Source organism: Phymastichus coffea, unplaced genomic scaffold (assembly GCF_024137745.1).
Source record: "Phymastichus coffea isolate CEN01 unplaced genomic scaffold, Cenicafe_Pcof_1.1 PCOF00003, whole genome shotgun sequence".
NCBI classification, from domain to species: Eukaryota; Metazoa; Arthropoda; class Insecta; order Hymenoptera; family Eulophidae; genus Phymastichus; species Phymastichus coffea.
In genome coordinates this window covers 13,061,596-13,076,451 of record NW_026706814.1, presented here as the reverse complement: position 1 = coordinate 13,076,451, position 14,856 = coordinate 13,061,596, and the positions used below count along the sequence as shown (strand labels likewise).

Here is a 14,856-nt window from a genome sequence, read left to right as displayed (position 1 = left end):
ATGTGCGGCCCGCCAAAATTTCGCTTCCCGATAGATCAATAATAAGCCATTTGTCTCGGGGCCGCTTGTTTTTTTTTTGAGCGCGCGTAGACGACGGCGACGACGTCGCTGACTTCCAAACAGCACGGTGGCAGTAAAGCGGCAGTAGTAACGAACGTCCGGTGGTAGTGGCGGCCGCTCTCGCGGCGCGCGCGAGCACGAACAAGAGAGAGCGAGAAAAAGAGAGAAAGAGAGGGAGCGAGAGCTCGATCATTGCGCTGCTGTGCGCCGATTACGCCCCCCTCTCCCTCGACCCGTGCGCACAACTGAGACACTGCGACAGCGAACATCGGCTCCCCAACAAGCTGAACGAAGACGGTGGTAGAATGTATGTATGTGAAATGCGCCTCTCTCGCTAGCAGCAGACGGTGGCGCCATCTGCATTGTCAATGTTGTTGGGCAGCAGCAGCAGGAACAGCGACGAACAGCAACAGCAGCAACGGTGTCCGAGGATGGAGCAGCCCTAGGCGGCCCAGCCTTCCCGGCCCACGAGCAACAATAACAGCCCTGTAAGCCCAGTTAGCCGAAGAGGCAAAGCTACGCGCACTCTGCGACTCCATCAGCAGCAGCTCCCGCTCGAGGGATACACGACTAGCCCAGTCAGCGCCATAGCCCAGCAGGCGAGTTGTCGTCCAAGCCGCAAGCAACGCGATTTAAGCTCCGGGACATTCAGAGCATCCCCGATGCATTGAATATCCCTGTGATCCGAGAAGGCGCACACGCGCCCCCGTCTCACTCGCTCAGTCGCTCGTGCTAGCTCTCTCCCAATCAGTGTGTGCGTGTTTACATCACCGCGGCGCCCCGAGCCGAGACTCGCTGTTCATCACCCGGACCTGTTCGATCACTAAACGGCCGTTGACTACTGTCTACATGTGTTCACACGAGCGTCAGACGCGACTTCTACGGGGCAAAATGCTTTTTTTGGTGCTCTAGTGCGTTCTCGGGGGTGCGTGCAACCTACCACAGATCTACCTCTTTCCCACGAAACTCTGTCCGCCTGTGTTTTCACCGTTCACAATGACTTTGGACTGCTGCTACATTCGCCTCGTTCACGAACTGGACTGTTTTGATCCATGGAACTCTTCGCCTCATTCAAATTACTCATTGAACTCAACTGGCCTACTGTGTTTCATAGGTTTTCATTGTTTCCATTGTTTTTCACTGTTTGTATACTGTGGATGCTACTCCTATCATCATGTGTTTCCTCATTTGTGGCCATCGACCATTAAAATTTCTTTCTTTTCCTTGGCTTCATGAACTCTCAGTTTGTTTACATAAACCAAAATTCACACACCTGCTAGCATTGATTCACCTTTTACCTATTGTCGTCTTTAATAATATTTTTAATTGGTACTTTTACTTTTCAGATTTTATCGAAACTCAATTTCCAGACAACAATTATACATGGAAAGCTATGTAGTAAGTATCCGAGTGTTATGGCTCAAATAGACTATCGGATGCCTATAAGATTAGCAATCAATAGTAGTAAGTGCCAGAAATATCCAAATAATGGATTTGTGCAGAAATAGTGATTAATTTTTGTCAGTAGTGTAATTTGTGTCTGTGTAAACAATGCGTTAGATTGATATAAATAAGATGCAGTGGAAGTGATTCGAAAATTGAAGTTTAATCATGAACTATGAACTGTTTTGTTTATACAGAATGATATGTAGAGATGGAATAATCAAAGGACATACTAATTTTATTTTATATGATAAAATTTTTGGCACTTATTTACTTAGAATCTACAAGTATAATTACAACCAATAGTATAAAATAAAGCAATGTGTAAAGATTAATTTAAATTTTTGCAGGATGCGCACGACTTATCCGCATGTGCCGCATACCATTAGATTGCTTGGCGTAGTAGAATGGCACAACGAGGCAAAAGGATAAATAGAAACGACAATGACTCGGCGTCTTGCCCGAGCGCGATTAAAAGGCGCAAATGCAGAGTGGGGCCAGCTGCTACGGATACACCAGTACCAGTGGCAGCATTGGGCCCTTCTGAAGAGGAAGAAACGATGGCTACATCCAGTCAAGGAGGGTCATCCTGGACCCCCAGACCTCTCAGTGATATTAAAATATCTAGCATTTATAACAGATCAGCAGCAGAGCCACCAGCTGAGTTGTATCGAAAAGACTTGATAAGTGCAATGAAATTACCCGACAGTGAACCTCTTAGTCCTAGTGAATATTGGGTGATATCTGATCAATGGAAACAAGAATGGGAGAAAGGAGTACAAGTTCCTGTGAATCCTGATTCACTTCCAGAACCCACTGTCACTCTTATTCAAACTCCACCTATGAGTAAGCTTTATGGCGAGTTCAAGTTGTAAGTAAATTCATATATAACATTTTTTTGATAAATAAATTTGATTAAATTGGATTGGATACGTGCAAGGCATAAGAGTGTTATCATTCAATGCCAATTCAATCAATTATGTCTCAAAGTTTGCCCTGTAATATGAATCTAAAACTTGTTAATTTCAAATTTCAGACCAAGAAAGTATGTGAGAATACTTAGGGACGATTTTTATAATTCTGAGGAACATTGTTTGAGTACTACTCCTCAACGAGCTGAAAAAGCTTGTGGCTATGACTTGGATGATACTGATATTGCTTGGCTTGAAGTACTGAATGGAGAAAGAGTACTTGTAAATATAAAATTTTATTCTTAGTCAATTATATTTATATTTTGACATCCTATCTTATGTTAATATTTTTATTTTAGTGTGGGCAATCAGCAATCTCCGAGACACAGCTGGAACGAGTACTAGAGGAATTGGAGCATTGCTGTTGGGATAAAATACAAACAATAGTTAAAAATGATGAGGGTCTGGGGATAGAGTACGATGAAAATGCCATCTGTGATGTTTGTAGATCGGTGAGCATCAGAATGAGATTTTATTGAGAGTAATACAGTAACTGGTTCAAATACTTGATTCAAATCAATTTGCAATGTAGCCTGACTCCGAGGAAGGTAACGAAATGGTGTTTTGCGACCTCTGCAATATTTGTGTACACCAAGCGTGCTATGGAATCACGTCGATACCGGAAGGTTCCTGGCTATGCAGGACGTGTACGCTAGGACAGAGGCCGAAGTGTGTACTGTGTCCTAACGCGGGTGGCGCTATGAAGTCTACGCGTAATGGGCGTAGGTGGGCTCACGTATCCTGTGCTTTATGGATTCCTGAAGTTAGCATAGGCTGTGTAGAAAGAATGGAACCTATTACAAAGATATCCAGTATTCCGGTAATTCATTAATTCTTCATATTCGTAATCGTAGTTACTAACGTTTGTTCAGTTCTGCAAAAGAATATCAAAACTTACTTTACATTATTGCCTATTATTATTACAGCAAAGTCGGTGGCAGCTAGTGTGTGTTTTATGTCGCGAACGCGTCGGTGCTTGCATACAATGCAGTATAAAAACGTGCAAAACGGCGTACCATGTTACATGTGCTTTCAAACACGGTCTTGAAATGAAGGCGATCATCGAAGATGAACAAGCTGAAGACGGTGTTAAATTAAGAGTGAGTATTTTGTTCCAGCATCAAGTGAGTGGGGTGAATAAATATAAAAAAATTACAGTTTTAGTGGTAAAAGAATGAGTATATTGTGCGGTTAAAATTAAAAATAAAATCCGCGTTTGTTCTTATGATTCATTAAGTATCATTTATTCGTAACATTTTATAGTTGCTTAAAGACAATTGCAGTTTAAAATTTGATATAAAAATTTTATTGGGCCGTATGAAGAGCAAATTAAAATTTTGTAAGGCAGTTTTATAATTAAATAAGTAAAAAATTAATAATTTTTTAAAAATCCACAAATCATTCATATATACAGTTACTTGAAAATATAATTATCTATACTATTAAATTTAAGAAATTAAAAAAAATTGGTGTAGCTATATGATGCACAACGAAGTAGCCTTTGAACAGTGGCTGTGCAAAATAAGCCATGCTCCCGATAATCAGTAGATTTTTTAAATATAAATATAATCATTAAATGTAATAATTTAATACATTGTGGATTGGTTTATTATTTTTAATTTATCACGATATTATCCTGTCTTTCTTAATATTGTAGCTATGTTCAAATTTTCACTATTAATTCATAACATTTACTTATTAAAAAGAAACTAGCTTATTATACAATGATTTAAAGAAATGGGAATGTAATTTAAAACAGTGTATGTGTCCAATTTTATAAATTAATTGTTATATCACTTGTTCCACGTGGACGTAGGTCTTAAAGTCATAATAACAAATAATTAATAACTTTGTGTCATTGTATATTTAAAACACTTTTATTATCATTTAAAATCCTTATAAATACAAGGATTTTTATGATTCTAATTATAACTTTTGATTTACGTATTATTTTCTCTGTTGAATGTAGTAGTTTTATTTTTCTCGAATAACAATACCAATATTATTATATTCATTTCACATTAATAAGTCAATGTTGTATCACAATTTAATTTGAATTTATAAAAAAATTTAGACTTGAAAAAATTTTAATTTAATTTACCTTTTACAGTCATATTGTCAAAAGCATGGTAAAATAAATGTAAAAGACAGAACTGCCAGTAGAGGTGCCGGAAGCACGAGAGGTAGTGCGGCTGGTTCAGATTCTGATGAAGGCGAAGTTCGTCGAAGAGAGCGAAAAGATATGAGTTCCGAGGAGAAAAATCAAGCGCGCGCTACTAAGTAAGTGCAATTTATTTATATAACTAAGAGACTTGTTTTAACTTTTTCACATTATTTTCAAAATTAATTTTTATAACCAATCTATATTAATCTACTTAACTCATGCATTATTTTGAGTAACTAAAAAATTATTTGTTTTTATGTTATAATTTATCATATTCTATGTATGCAAAGCTGAAAAGTAGCTAATGAAGTATCTTCTATAATAGACTCCAGGAAATCGAAGCTGAATTCGACAAACACGTAAGCCTAAATGACATCACGAATCATCAGTTGGATATAGATTCGGACGCTCTTGTCTACATTTACAATTATTGGAAACTGAAGAGAAGAGTAAGTTGATTATTCTTTAAATTTATTTCAGTGTATAGACAAAATTAATTCTTAGTTCGCCATAGCCGTGGTCAAATGAGTGTCCAGTATAGTCTAAAGCATTTCAAAATAAAAAATTATTTTTAAAGCCAGATTGTTTTTGCAGGCGGGCCACAATAAACCTTTACTTCCACCTCGTTGTGGTGATCTATCGGGCTCTGGTGCAAGAGTACAGAGCCAGGCCGCCGACAACGAAAAAATGAAGAAGTTTGTGCAACTACGTCAAGATCTTGAGCGGGTGCGCAATCTCTGCTACATGGTCAACAAACGCGAGAAGCTCTGTCGTTCATTTATCAAATTGCGCGAGCAAATTTTCCATAAGCAGATGTTGCTAACGGAAAGTGGCTCGGCAGTTGCTACGGTACTCGAGGCTAATCATGGTCCCTCGATTTACGACCATCTTTACTCGCATGATCAAGCTGACAAACACAGCCACGATCTCGACTTGTTGCTCTCGCGAATTCAGGGCCTCGAGTCGAACGTACCCAACGACAAGAAGCACCAGCCCGACTTCAATGGTGCATCGAACAAGCGATTACATTTCAATGGCACGATCACGCGAAAGAAACTCTACAGCAGCGAATCTTCATCGCTGAGTGGGGGTGAGGCTGATCAGCATAAGATTAGCAAAAGATCGAGTACGAGTAAATCGCACACGGATAAGAAACTGGTGAGCGTCTTCTTTTTTTTACATCGCCTATTTCAAAAATGCAGTAATGGAGATTTTATATTTATCAATGAAATTTTATTGCAGCCGCAACTCAGCAAGTCTAAAGTTACGTCAAAACTTGAGACAGACTCGAGTACGGAAGACGACGATAAGCAAAGCAAAGCGAGCAGCAGCAAGGTTAGTCCAAGGCGAAAACCTAAGAAGACTGGTGCGCCGGACCGACCGCGACCTTCATCCCGCAAAGTTCTACACGAAAGTAGTGAGAGCGACTCGAAGCCAAAATCGACGGCGACGAGATTACGAACTTTGCATCACATGGAACGCGAGCTTGGTAGTGCCTCGGGAAGTGGATCCGACGACCTCATTCCCTTCGGCAATAAGAGCACGGTAGCCTCGCGCTTGAAACCCACTGAGATCTATTCTGACACGGACTCATCACTCGATCGCAGTTCTACGAAGCTTAGTACTAAAGCTTCTACAAAGTCCCTGTCATCCAACGAGTCCAAGAAGAAAGACAAAGACAAGCACAAGAGCGGCAAGGAGAAGGACCTTAAGGATTCCCGGGAATCGTTGTTCGAGGTGAAGAAAGACTCGAAAAACAAAGAGAACCAGAAATCCATCAGCAAGAAAGACTGCATAGCGTCGACGCTAATAGTTCCTCAAAGACAGGCCGCCAAAAAGGCCTCGGAGATAATGCAACGTTCGCAAAATAAGAAAGAAATGGCACCAAGTATTGGCAACGAGGTCTCTCAGGATACCAAGCCGTCTGTTGCTGAGGACGCCATCAAATCCAATGTCAAACCGTCGAAAGACGCAAAAGAACCCAAGTCTTCCTCGTCGACGCCGCTGTCCTCGAAAAAATCTAAACAGGACAGCAGCAAGTCTTCGGCCAAGGACACGCCAAAGAGCAACGATATTTATGACTTCGATAAGGAGCCAGGCGATGAAATTTTTGCCTATGTGCCGCAGCGACAAGCGGCCAAAAAAGCCGCGGAGCATATCAAGAGCAATATTAGTGCTAAGTCAACAACGCATCCACCCGAAGTGGAGGCCGACAATAAAACCAAGAAAGACGGCGAGTTAACTGTGTCCGTGACAAAGAAGAAACAAGATATTAAAAAGGAAGATTCGCCAGTGAAGGACGAGTCGGCCTTGACTCCAAAGAAATCCGCGAAAAAGGTCGCATCGAAGGTGCAATCCGAGTCCTCAAGTAGCAGTAGTAGCAGTAGCAGCTGCAGTAGCTCGAGCGACAGCAGTAGCGATTCGGATGACTCGAAAAGTCCAGAACACCCGACGCGCAGGTCGAGTACAGCCAAGGAACGAACTCTTTCGTTGTCTACATCGTCTGAAAGTGAAGCGGAACAGTCACCAGTCGGCCACGCAAAGAGTACGACAAAGGGACGGCCGACCAAAGGCGGCGAGACAAAGCAGCCCGAGGTCAAAAGTGACGACGAGGATAGGCAACAGAGCTCGATTTCCTCGATTTCAGGGACTGGGCGGAAACTCAAGAAGCTGCCCGACAAGAAGCTTAAAACTTCCGACGGGCGGCATGGACACGAGTTTCAGCCGCCGTCTACTGAAAGAGATGAACCGAGCCGAAGCCCCTCCTCCTGTCGTAAGGAGTTCGACCAGCAGCAGCAGCAACACCAACAACACAAAGACAGCAAACAACGCCAACAGCTCGCCGACAAACCTAAATCCTCGGTTAAGGAGTCAACTGCCGTCGCCAAAAAGTCAGCTACCGTTCAACCACAGCAGCAGCAACATCGCCATCAGCAGCAGCACCAGCCACAAGCTCAAGCTGATGAAGGTCTGCTCGGTGGGCCTCGAGATAATGATGGGTCACGAAATATATCTAGGCTCAAATCTTCTAAAAAGCAACCTAGCCAAAGCACCGCCAAACAACAAGACCAACAGCACTCTCCAGCAGACAAGTCCATTGTCGCCAAGGAAGAACTTGGCTCAGTCGCCAAAGGCAAAGTCCCTGCAGCCGAGGCTCGCAAACGAAAATCAGGCCAAGTTTCGCAAAAAGAAGAAAAGGTTAGTAGCAAGGATGCGTCTCCGATCAAAAAGGTGGAGAAAAGACTGAGCGAGAGATCGATCGAGAGAAGCAACGCCAGCAAAGATTGCGACTCGAACGTCTCGAGAGAGCGGGTCGCCACGGTAGAGCCCATGCAGAAGGCATCCACCGCCGCAGATGAAAGTCCCTCGAGGACGGACAGGAGATTGAAGAAGGGCAGCAGCAGTGCTAGTGGTAGCAGCAACAACAACAAAAATGCTGTCCCGTCACTCGAAGAAGAGATAAAGCAGAGAAAGGCCAAGCAAGACAGTCCGAAGAAAACCTCGAGAGGCTTAGACAAACTGCTTGAGAAACGGGAGCACGAGAATAAATTGTCGAAGTCGAAGATTGCCGAAGCCTCTAAACAAGACAAATCTCTGATATCCGACCGATCCGAGAGCCTGGATACGCACAGAGACAAGAGTCAAGAGCACAATAACCATCATTCGACCGAGGCAAAAAGTTCAAATACGAGAAACGCACTGACAGCGAGTGAATCTTCTAACAGAATTGGCGTTGACGCTGTGCACAAGAAAGATTTAGCCGACACGCCGCTAGCCGAACGACTTAACGAACACAACAAAAAGAAAACTAAGGAGAAGCCCGATATTCCTCCTCCAATTGGTTTGGATCAAAACAACGATCCTTTGAAACAGCAGCTCAAGGACGAAACAAAAGGAAGCCAGGAGAATCTGTTCTCAAGACCAACGCCCGACAAGCACGCCTCGATGAATGAGAGCAGCGAGAAGGAGAACAGTAACAAACGTCGTAAATCTGTTAACCGATCGATATTCTCCCCCCAACACGGAAGTAAAGACCCGGGCGTACCGGATTTCTTCGATTTCGACCAGGACATTCTAAACGACGATATGGTTAGCGATGACGGCTTTAGCATATCTCGGGACGCTGCGGCGGTTCCTCCATTCTGTTTTAGCAATGAAATCTGGTTTAAGGAGGACACGAAGGAAGACAGTGCAAGGGAAACCCTTAACCTGGTCGAAAAGCTTCGTATGGGCATGTCGAAGAGATCCAATTCTAGTCAGTTTCATTTGGAGAGCAACGTTACCGCCGCAACAGCTGTTGTATCTGTCGAAGCGGATATCAAAGCCTTGAGAAGTGGCGACATGAAACTTAAAGTAGCTGAGCAACAGCAAGCTGTTCAGGACGCCAGCCAGGTCAAAGTAATTCCAACGAGCAACTTGAAGAGTAGCAACAACGCGTTACCCCCGCATTTAGTCAACGACGTAGACCAGGCGGACACACAACAACTTGATCCAAAGCAAAAGCCTTTTGTGAACAATAGCGAAGCCTCTTACGTAGACTACGGTAGCGGAGATCTCGACAGTAGCAAAGTGGCAATGGCCGATCGGGCTAAACTTGATCGAGCAGAAGCAGACGAGCGCTGGGTTCCACCAAGTACGGATACATTTAATACCGCCGAACAACACCTGAATGCATTTATCGACAGCCACCGCTACGATATAGCCGGTCATCAGTTCTCCAATGATCTTGGCGCGGCTGTTCTCGTAGATAACGCTGCCAACACACCCACAAATCCTCTAGTCTGCTCGCAACTACACATGGACGTGCAGCAAGAGCAGCAGCAACAACAACAACAACAACAACAACAACAACAACAACAACAACAGCAGCAGCAGCAGCAGCAGCAGCAGCAACAGCAGCAGGAGCAACAGCAGCAGCAGCAGTACATGATGCGCTCTGCACAACATCTTGATTCACATGCTGAGCAGAATCGCATGGTGCAGGGCGCTGCCCATCTAGTGGAACAAACCGTCGGCCCGATTCCTACTCACATGATTGAAGAAGTACAACCTTTCGAGATGGTGACTCGTCACTTGATGGGCATGCAAGGTGCAGCTATGGATGATGATCAAAATAGTGAGATGGACCGCGTTCTTGATAAGGAAGATCTTAATTCAGATGTGACCCGGCAAGACTATGCTGCAGGTACCTCGCCGTACAACGATTTGGCGAACGTCAGGCAAGACACGCGCTGGGCCGAGAGCCAGGTGCTACCCTCGCGTCGTTCGACCTCTTCGTCGATCACGTCGGCTTCCTCGGTAGACGATCATGCAGGCATTCCTCCTTACAAGCAAAACAATACAAGCTCTGGTATGCCACCCATGAGCTTTCCTCCCTGTTCGGTCGAGACGGCCGTTAGTTCCTATCATTCGTACGAGGCAGGTAACAGCTATACCGGCCCCGTCTCGCTTTTTCCGCCTCAAGCCAACAGTGGCCAGTTACCCTACTCATCAACAGGCGCAACTATGTTTCCACCACCCATCGGTGCACCCTTCCCAATGCCTCAGACTCTACTACCTCATGTATCGAAGCCGCTCGAGGAGCAACTGGGCCTGCAGGCCTCGTCGTGTACTGCCGCTTTCACCTCGTCGTCGCACAACATGGCCTTCACTGCAGCAATGGTCTCACCGACCAAGATGTCATCGCCGCCGGCTTCTCAGTCTGGTCTCGATGATCACGATCTTTATCAACATCCGCAGTTGGACCAGAGCTTAGAGCAGCAACAAGTGTTGTCGCAAAGTAAACCGCCAACAGCGCCCATTCTGCCTATAGAGGAGAGTCCAGCCGCAGCGGTGGCCACAGCCTTCCTCAATAGTGTCTCGGAAACAGTTATTCCGAAGCCACCGGTCAACGATAAAACATCTCGAGAGCCGACACCACAAGAACAAGCTAAACGAACGCCTACCCATCCGGGCAAGAAATCTCCATCCAAGCCCACAAGAACATCGGCTCGAGTCACCTCGTTACAGGGCAAGTCGCCAGGTAAGTCGCCGCGGCAACAACAGCAGCAACAGGAGGTCACGAAGCCTGCGCAGAGCCGAGGCCGCGGTCGAGGCTCCAAGGCCAGCCAAGCGAACAACCGAGGCAGGGGTAGAGGCCGGGGCCGCGGGCGAAGCAAAGCGTCGCAGCAGCAACAACAGCACAACAGCAGCTCGATGCACCTCGACGATTCGATCCAGCACAAGCTCGTGGGCACGGTCTACGACTTTGACTCGGACGAGGACTCGCCCAGTGAGACCAACATCGCCGACCTGCGCACAATGCGCGAGCGCAAGAAGTCGAGCGAGGTGTCGTCGCTCGTGGGCAGCGAAAGACGTGACAGCTTTTCCGGATTGGCCAACGAGTCTCTCGCAGCTCACCTGTCGAGTCCCACCACGCAACGCAACCTGCACAAAAGCTACGAGGAAAGTAGAAGGCTGCTGGCTGCCGCGAGTTCGCCCTCGATGCCCGGCGACGACTCAACCATTGGAGCCGAGTCCGAGAGCGGTGTCGGGCAAGCTTTCAATGACCAGGTGATGCCATTGCTGCCCGGTCCCGTGGACATGCGCACCTACAACTCCGGAGCTGAACTGCAAGGATCCTCGCTGCTCGGTCAATCCTACAGCAACCACTTGCTTGGTTCTTTCGCGTCGGCCGAGCATGGCTCGATACCCGACATGGAGGAGGATCTCGAGAAAGAGCTGCAGTCAGCGCTATTGGCTAAACAGCAGCCAAATCTTGTGGCAAAGGGTATCCCTCAACTGGATGCCGCATCAGCTGTGGAAGAGGACTCGCGGAATCAGCTCAAGGTGAAGATCAAGGGCCCCTTCCTTGACTCCAACTACATGACCAGCTCGGCGGTACCGATACCTCTGGCCCAACAGCCACATCCCATCATCACGCCTACGGTTAACAGCATGTCCATGGGCTCGGCCACGGGCACATCTAGTCTGAGACGCATGCGCAAAAAGGAACTGCTCCGGCAGTACGTTCTGCAGGCTACCGATGAGGCGGGCAACGTGCCATCGACGCCCATCGTTATTCCGCCCATCAACCGCACGGTTATCACAATTCCTAAGGCCGTCGCTTCAATGACCAGCATTCCCACCCGTGAAGACTATAAAGACTTCGTGGTCGACGCAAACCTCGACAAGAAACGACGAAAAGAGCGCGCCAGTGTCAGCAGCAACCTCATTGACGGTCACTCTGAGGAGGAGCCGCAGCAGCAGCAACAGCAGCAGCAGCAACTGTCAGAGAGGCGGCGCTCATCCGGTGGAACGGCTGGAAACGCCGAGCGGCGACGGGGTCGACAGCCCAGGCCGTCCACCCAGCAACAAGGGAGTTCAGCTGAAACCGGAGCCCAGCATCCCAAGCTCAAGATAAAGATCGGCAACAGCGTACCTAGTCAGGAGGCGACGGCCTCGGGAGCAGCTGCAGCAGCTTCATCCGCCAGTCACGAAGATAGGAGCAGCATAAGGCCACCGAAAAAGAGGCTAAGCAATATTCCTAATATGCCAAGCATGGAAGAGTTGCGACGCGAAAGTATGAAGTATCGGCGGATGATTATTGCCGAGTTCGATTCTAGCAGTGGTGGCGAAAAGGTCACCAAGATAAAGCGTGAGAAAAAGGACAAGAATGGCAAGAGTAGAAAGAGGAAACAGAAGGATCCGAGCAACAAGAAGGAGGGTTGCGTGCAAATACTCGCCGATGGCAACAAGCCCAAGCTCATCATCCGACTCGGCAAGAGCAATCAGTCGAGCGGTGATGAAGCTGTCTCGGCCTTGAACCTCGAGTCGTTGACGAGTAGCAACACCAACGCGACTACCATCAATACCAACGCTGGCGACAACTCAGTGAAAGCCTCAGCTAACTTCCAAGATAGACTCGCGGCTCCGCCATCTACGTCTCCGGAGGACGACACCCCGACGGCCTTCAAATCCGAGTCAGCGCCACAGGAGGGCAAGCTTGCCGTGGGTGCGCAGCTCGAACATTCGGCAATCAGCGCACTCAGAAACGTACGATGCGCCAAGGTTTCGCCGATCAGGTTAAAACTAACTCGACGGACTGGCCAGGGCGGTTACGAGCTCAAATCACCGGGCCACGGGGTGTCTGACGAACAAGCGCCTGAAGCAACGGTCAAATTGGAGCAGCCTGAAACTCCAAAGGAGAAGGATGAGCAGCAACAACAATCAGAGAAGAAAAGCGACCCGGATGATAAAAAGAAGAAGACAAAACAAGAAGAGGTGCCGACGTTGCAGCTGCCGTCTTCCATGGATGAAGGAGACGAAAAACTGTCGGCACTCGGCCAGCCGACGACGACTGCAACGACCACGACATCACCGCCGACTGGCTGCCCGTCTGCGCCGATCCCTCAAGGATGCCAAGTTAGGTGATAATTAATGATAGCTGTATAATATGAGCAAAGGCTGCACGCCACCGACTAAGTCGCGATTCTCACATAGACAATGGTTATATTACTATTATACAAAAAGTATATATATAAATAAATTTTATATATATGTATATACTATATATATACATGTTTCGCGCGTATGTGTATATATATAATATTCATATATGTACGATATCCAACGTTAAGACGGAGAGACTCACTAGTAGTTAGAGGATGATAATTAAAAAATGCGTTGTAAGTGTGTAATATAAATTATTCGATTAATTCTAAGTGTAAATGATATGATCTGAGGGTGAAGTGAAATGTCACAAAGTGCCCAGAATCACCATTATTATTAAAAGCATGTGCATTTCCAATGGACGAGTGCGGGAGAGAATGAATTAGTAAGAGTGAGTGCTGTTATAGCCGGTCTCCTAAGCGCGCATTGGTCTTCTAGGGTGTTATGGAGGCCAACTCTCGGCTTTCCAATCGTATACTGCGCATATACTCGTACAAACATTCAATCCTTTTGTTTAAAGTATCTTCCTATCAACTTATAACTTATTTTACTTTTTTTAAAGCCGTTACAGTAGTGAATTTTAAAAACATTTCTTACATACATATAAATACACTTATTTTCACAATTGGTTTGAGACGCCGTCATCCATAGGGTGATAAGTCGCATGTTTTAGTAATTTAATAACTATTAAAGAATTATGAAATTTTTATTTTCAAAGCTGTGTGGTTGCCTTTTACATCACTTTAGAATAAACTACTCAATTGAATACATAAGTTTTTCTAGATAATCTAATTTTTAATCTTTTTTTTCGTTCACACGTTGTTATTTCATATCTTACTTATTGATGTACAATGCAACATTGACGGCGAATTTGTAAAGTTGATATAATATGTGATTCTACTTATTTATACATATTTTTAATAATTTTTTAAATACAGAATTTTATCGAAATACTCATTGCTTTTTATTTATTTGAATAGAAATATACTTTACGTAGGAAATAATTAACTACAATCCGGTTGGGCAATACAATGGAATGAATTATCACACAGCTGGTATCACAATTTTGAAAATATATAGCGAAAAATAATTGTTTATTTCACTTAAAAAATATTCATGATAGTTATTCATAATCGTATCGATCAATTTTTTTGAATGCTTAAGTTATTTTCTTTTCTTTTTTAAATTTATAATAAAATATTTTTCCCTATTTGTAACTTTTAAAAATCAATACTGATCATTAAAGTTAGTATCACAAACATGTTTGTATACAGTTTATGCGTAGTAATGATCAACACCTTTAGCAAGCGCAGAGATCTATATTAAGTAATGAAACAGTTTTTTAAATTCAGCTGTATACAAAATACAACAGATCGTTGTTGAATTTTACATGCTAATGCTTAAACAATAATTTTTAAACGTTTCAGGTAATGAATTTTAGTCAAAAATTATTCAGTAAAATTTGTCCTAAACAATTAATATCGTACAAAAGATAAATCTGAAATATATAAAAACAAAGTTCTATATTGGTGAATTTATATAGTGAAAGAAGTATACTTTTTATTACTTTTTTACAATGCTCACTTTTCTTTTACTCCTTAATGTGTACATTGCCTAAAGAACAGTGCAGCATTTGTTGTAACAAAATTTTGTAAGAGGATATCTGAATAGAAGATTAAAATATCTACAAACACAATCTTCTTGTTAAATCAAATCCGAAAGAATTTTGTCCGCGAGAGGCCTTTCATATTGGCAATTCTTCATAATATATTCAAACAAACAATTCAT

The 14,856-nt window shown here is 44.4% G+C and overlaps 1 protein-coding gene across 3 annotated transcripts; it reads left to right on the top strand.

The window, feature by feature from the left end:
• The first annotated feature begins 450 nt into the window (after nt 1-450).
• Nucleotides 451-14,824, top strand: LOC131666430 (PHD finger protein rhinoceros). Of its 3 annotated transcripts, none has more exons than XM_058939106.1 (11): nt 451-548; nt 1,407-1,458; nt 1,854-2,374; nt 2,540-2,696; nt 2,774-2,926; nt 3,007-3,294; nt 3,401-3,574; nt 4,585-4,754; nt 4,964-5,087; nt 5,233-5,796; nt 5,881-14,824. In XM_058939106.1, the coding sequence occupies exons 3-11, from the start codon at nt 1,911-1,913 to the stop codon at nt 13,048-13,050; spliced, it is 9,264 nt and encodes a 3,087-aa protein (XP_058795089.1). In that variant the 5' UTR covers nt 451-548; nt 1,407-1,458; nt 1,854-1,910; the 3' UTR covers nt 13,051-14,824. The 3 variants fall into 3 exon arrangements, with proteins under 3 accessions (XP_058795089.1, XP_058795075.1, XP_058795082.1); XM_058939092.1 differs by having other exon boundaries at nt 455-659; XM_058939099.1 differs by lacking the exon at nt 451-548 and adding an exon at nt 1,059-1,174.
• The last annotated feature ends 32 nt before the right edge of the window (nt 14,825-14,856 follow it).

Coding starts and splice junctions, on each gene's coding strand:
- LOC131666430 (XM_058939106.1), top strand. CDS start 1,911: ATGGCACAACGAGGCAAAAGGATAAATAGAAACGACAATGACTCGGCG. Junction 3,575..4,584: donor AAGACGGTGTTAAATTAAGA/GTGAGTATTTTG, acceptor TACCTTTTACAG/TCATATTGTCAAAAGCATGG. Junction 5,797..5,880: donor CGCACACGGATAAGAAACTG/GTGAGCGTCTTC, acceptor ATTTTATTGCAG/CCGCAACTCAGCAAGTCTAA.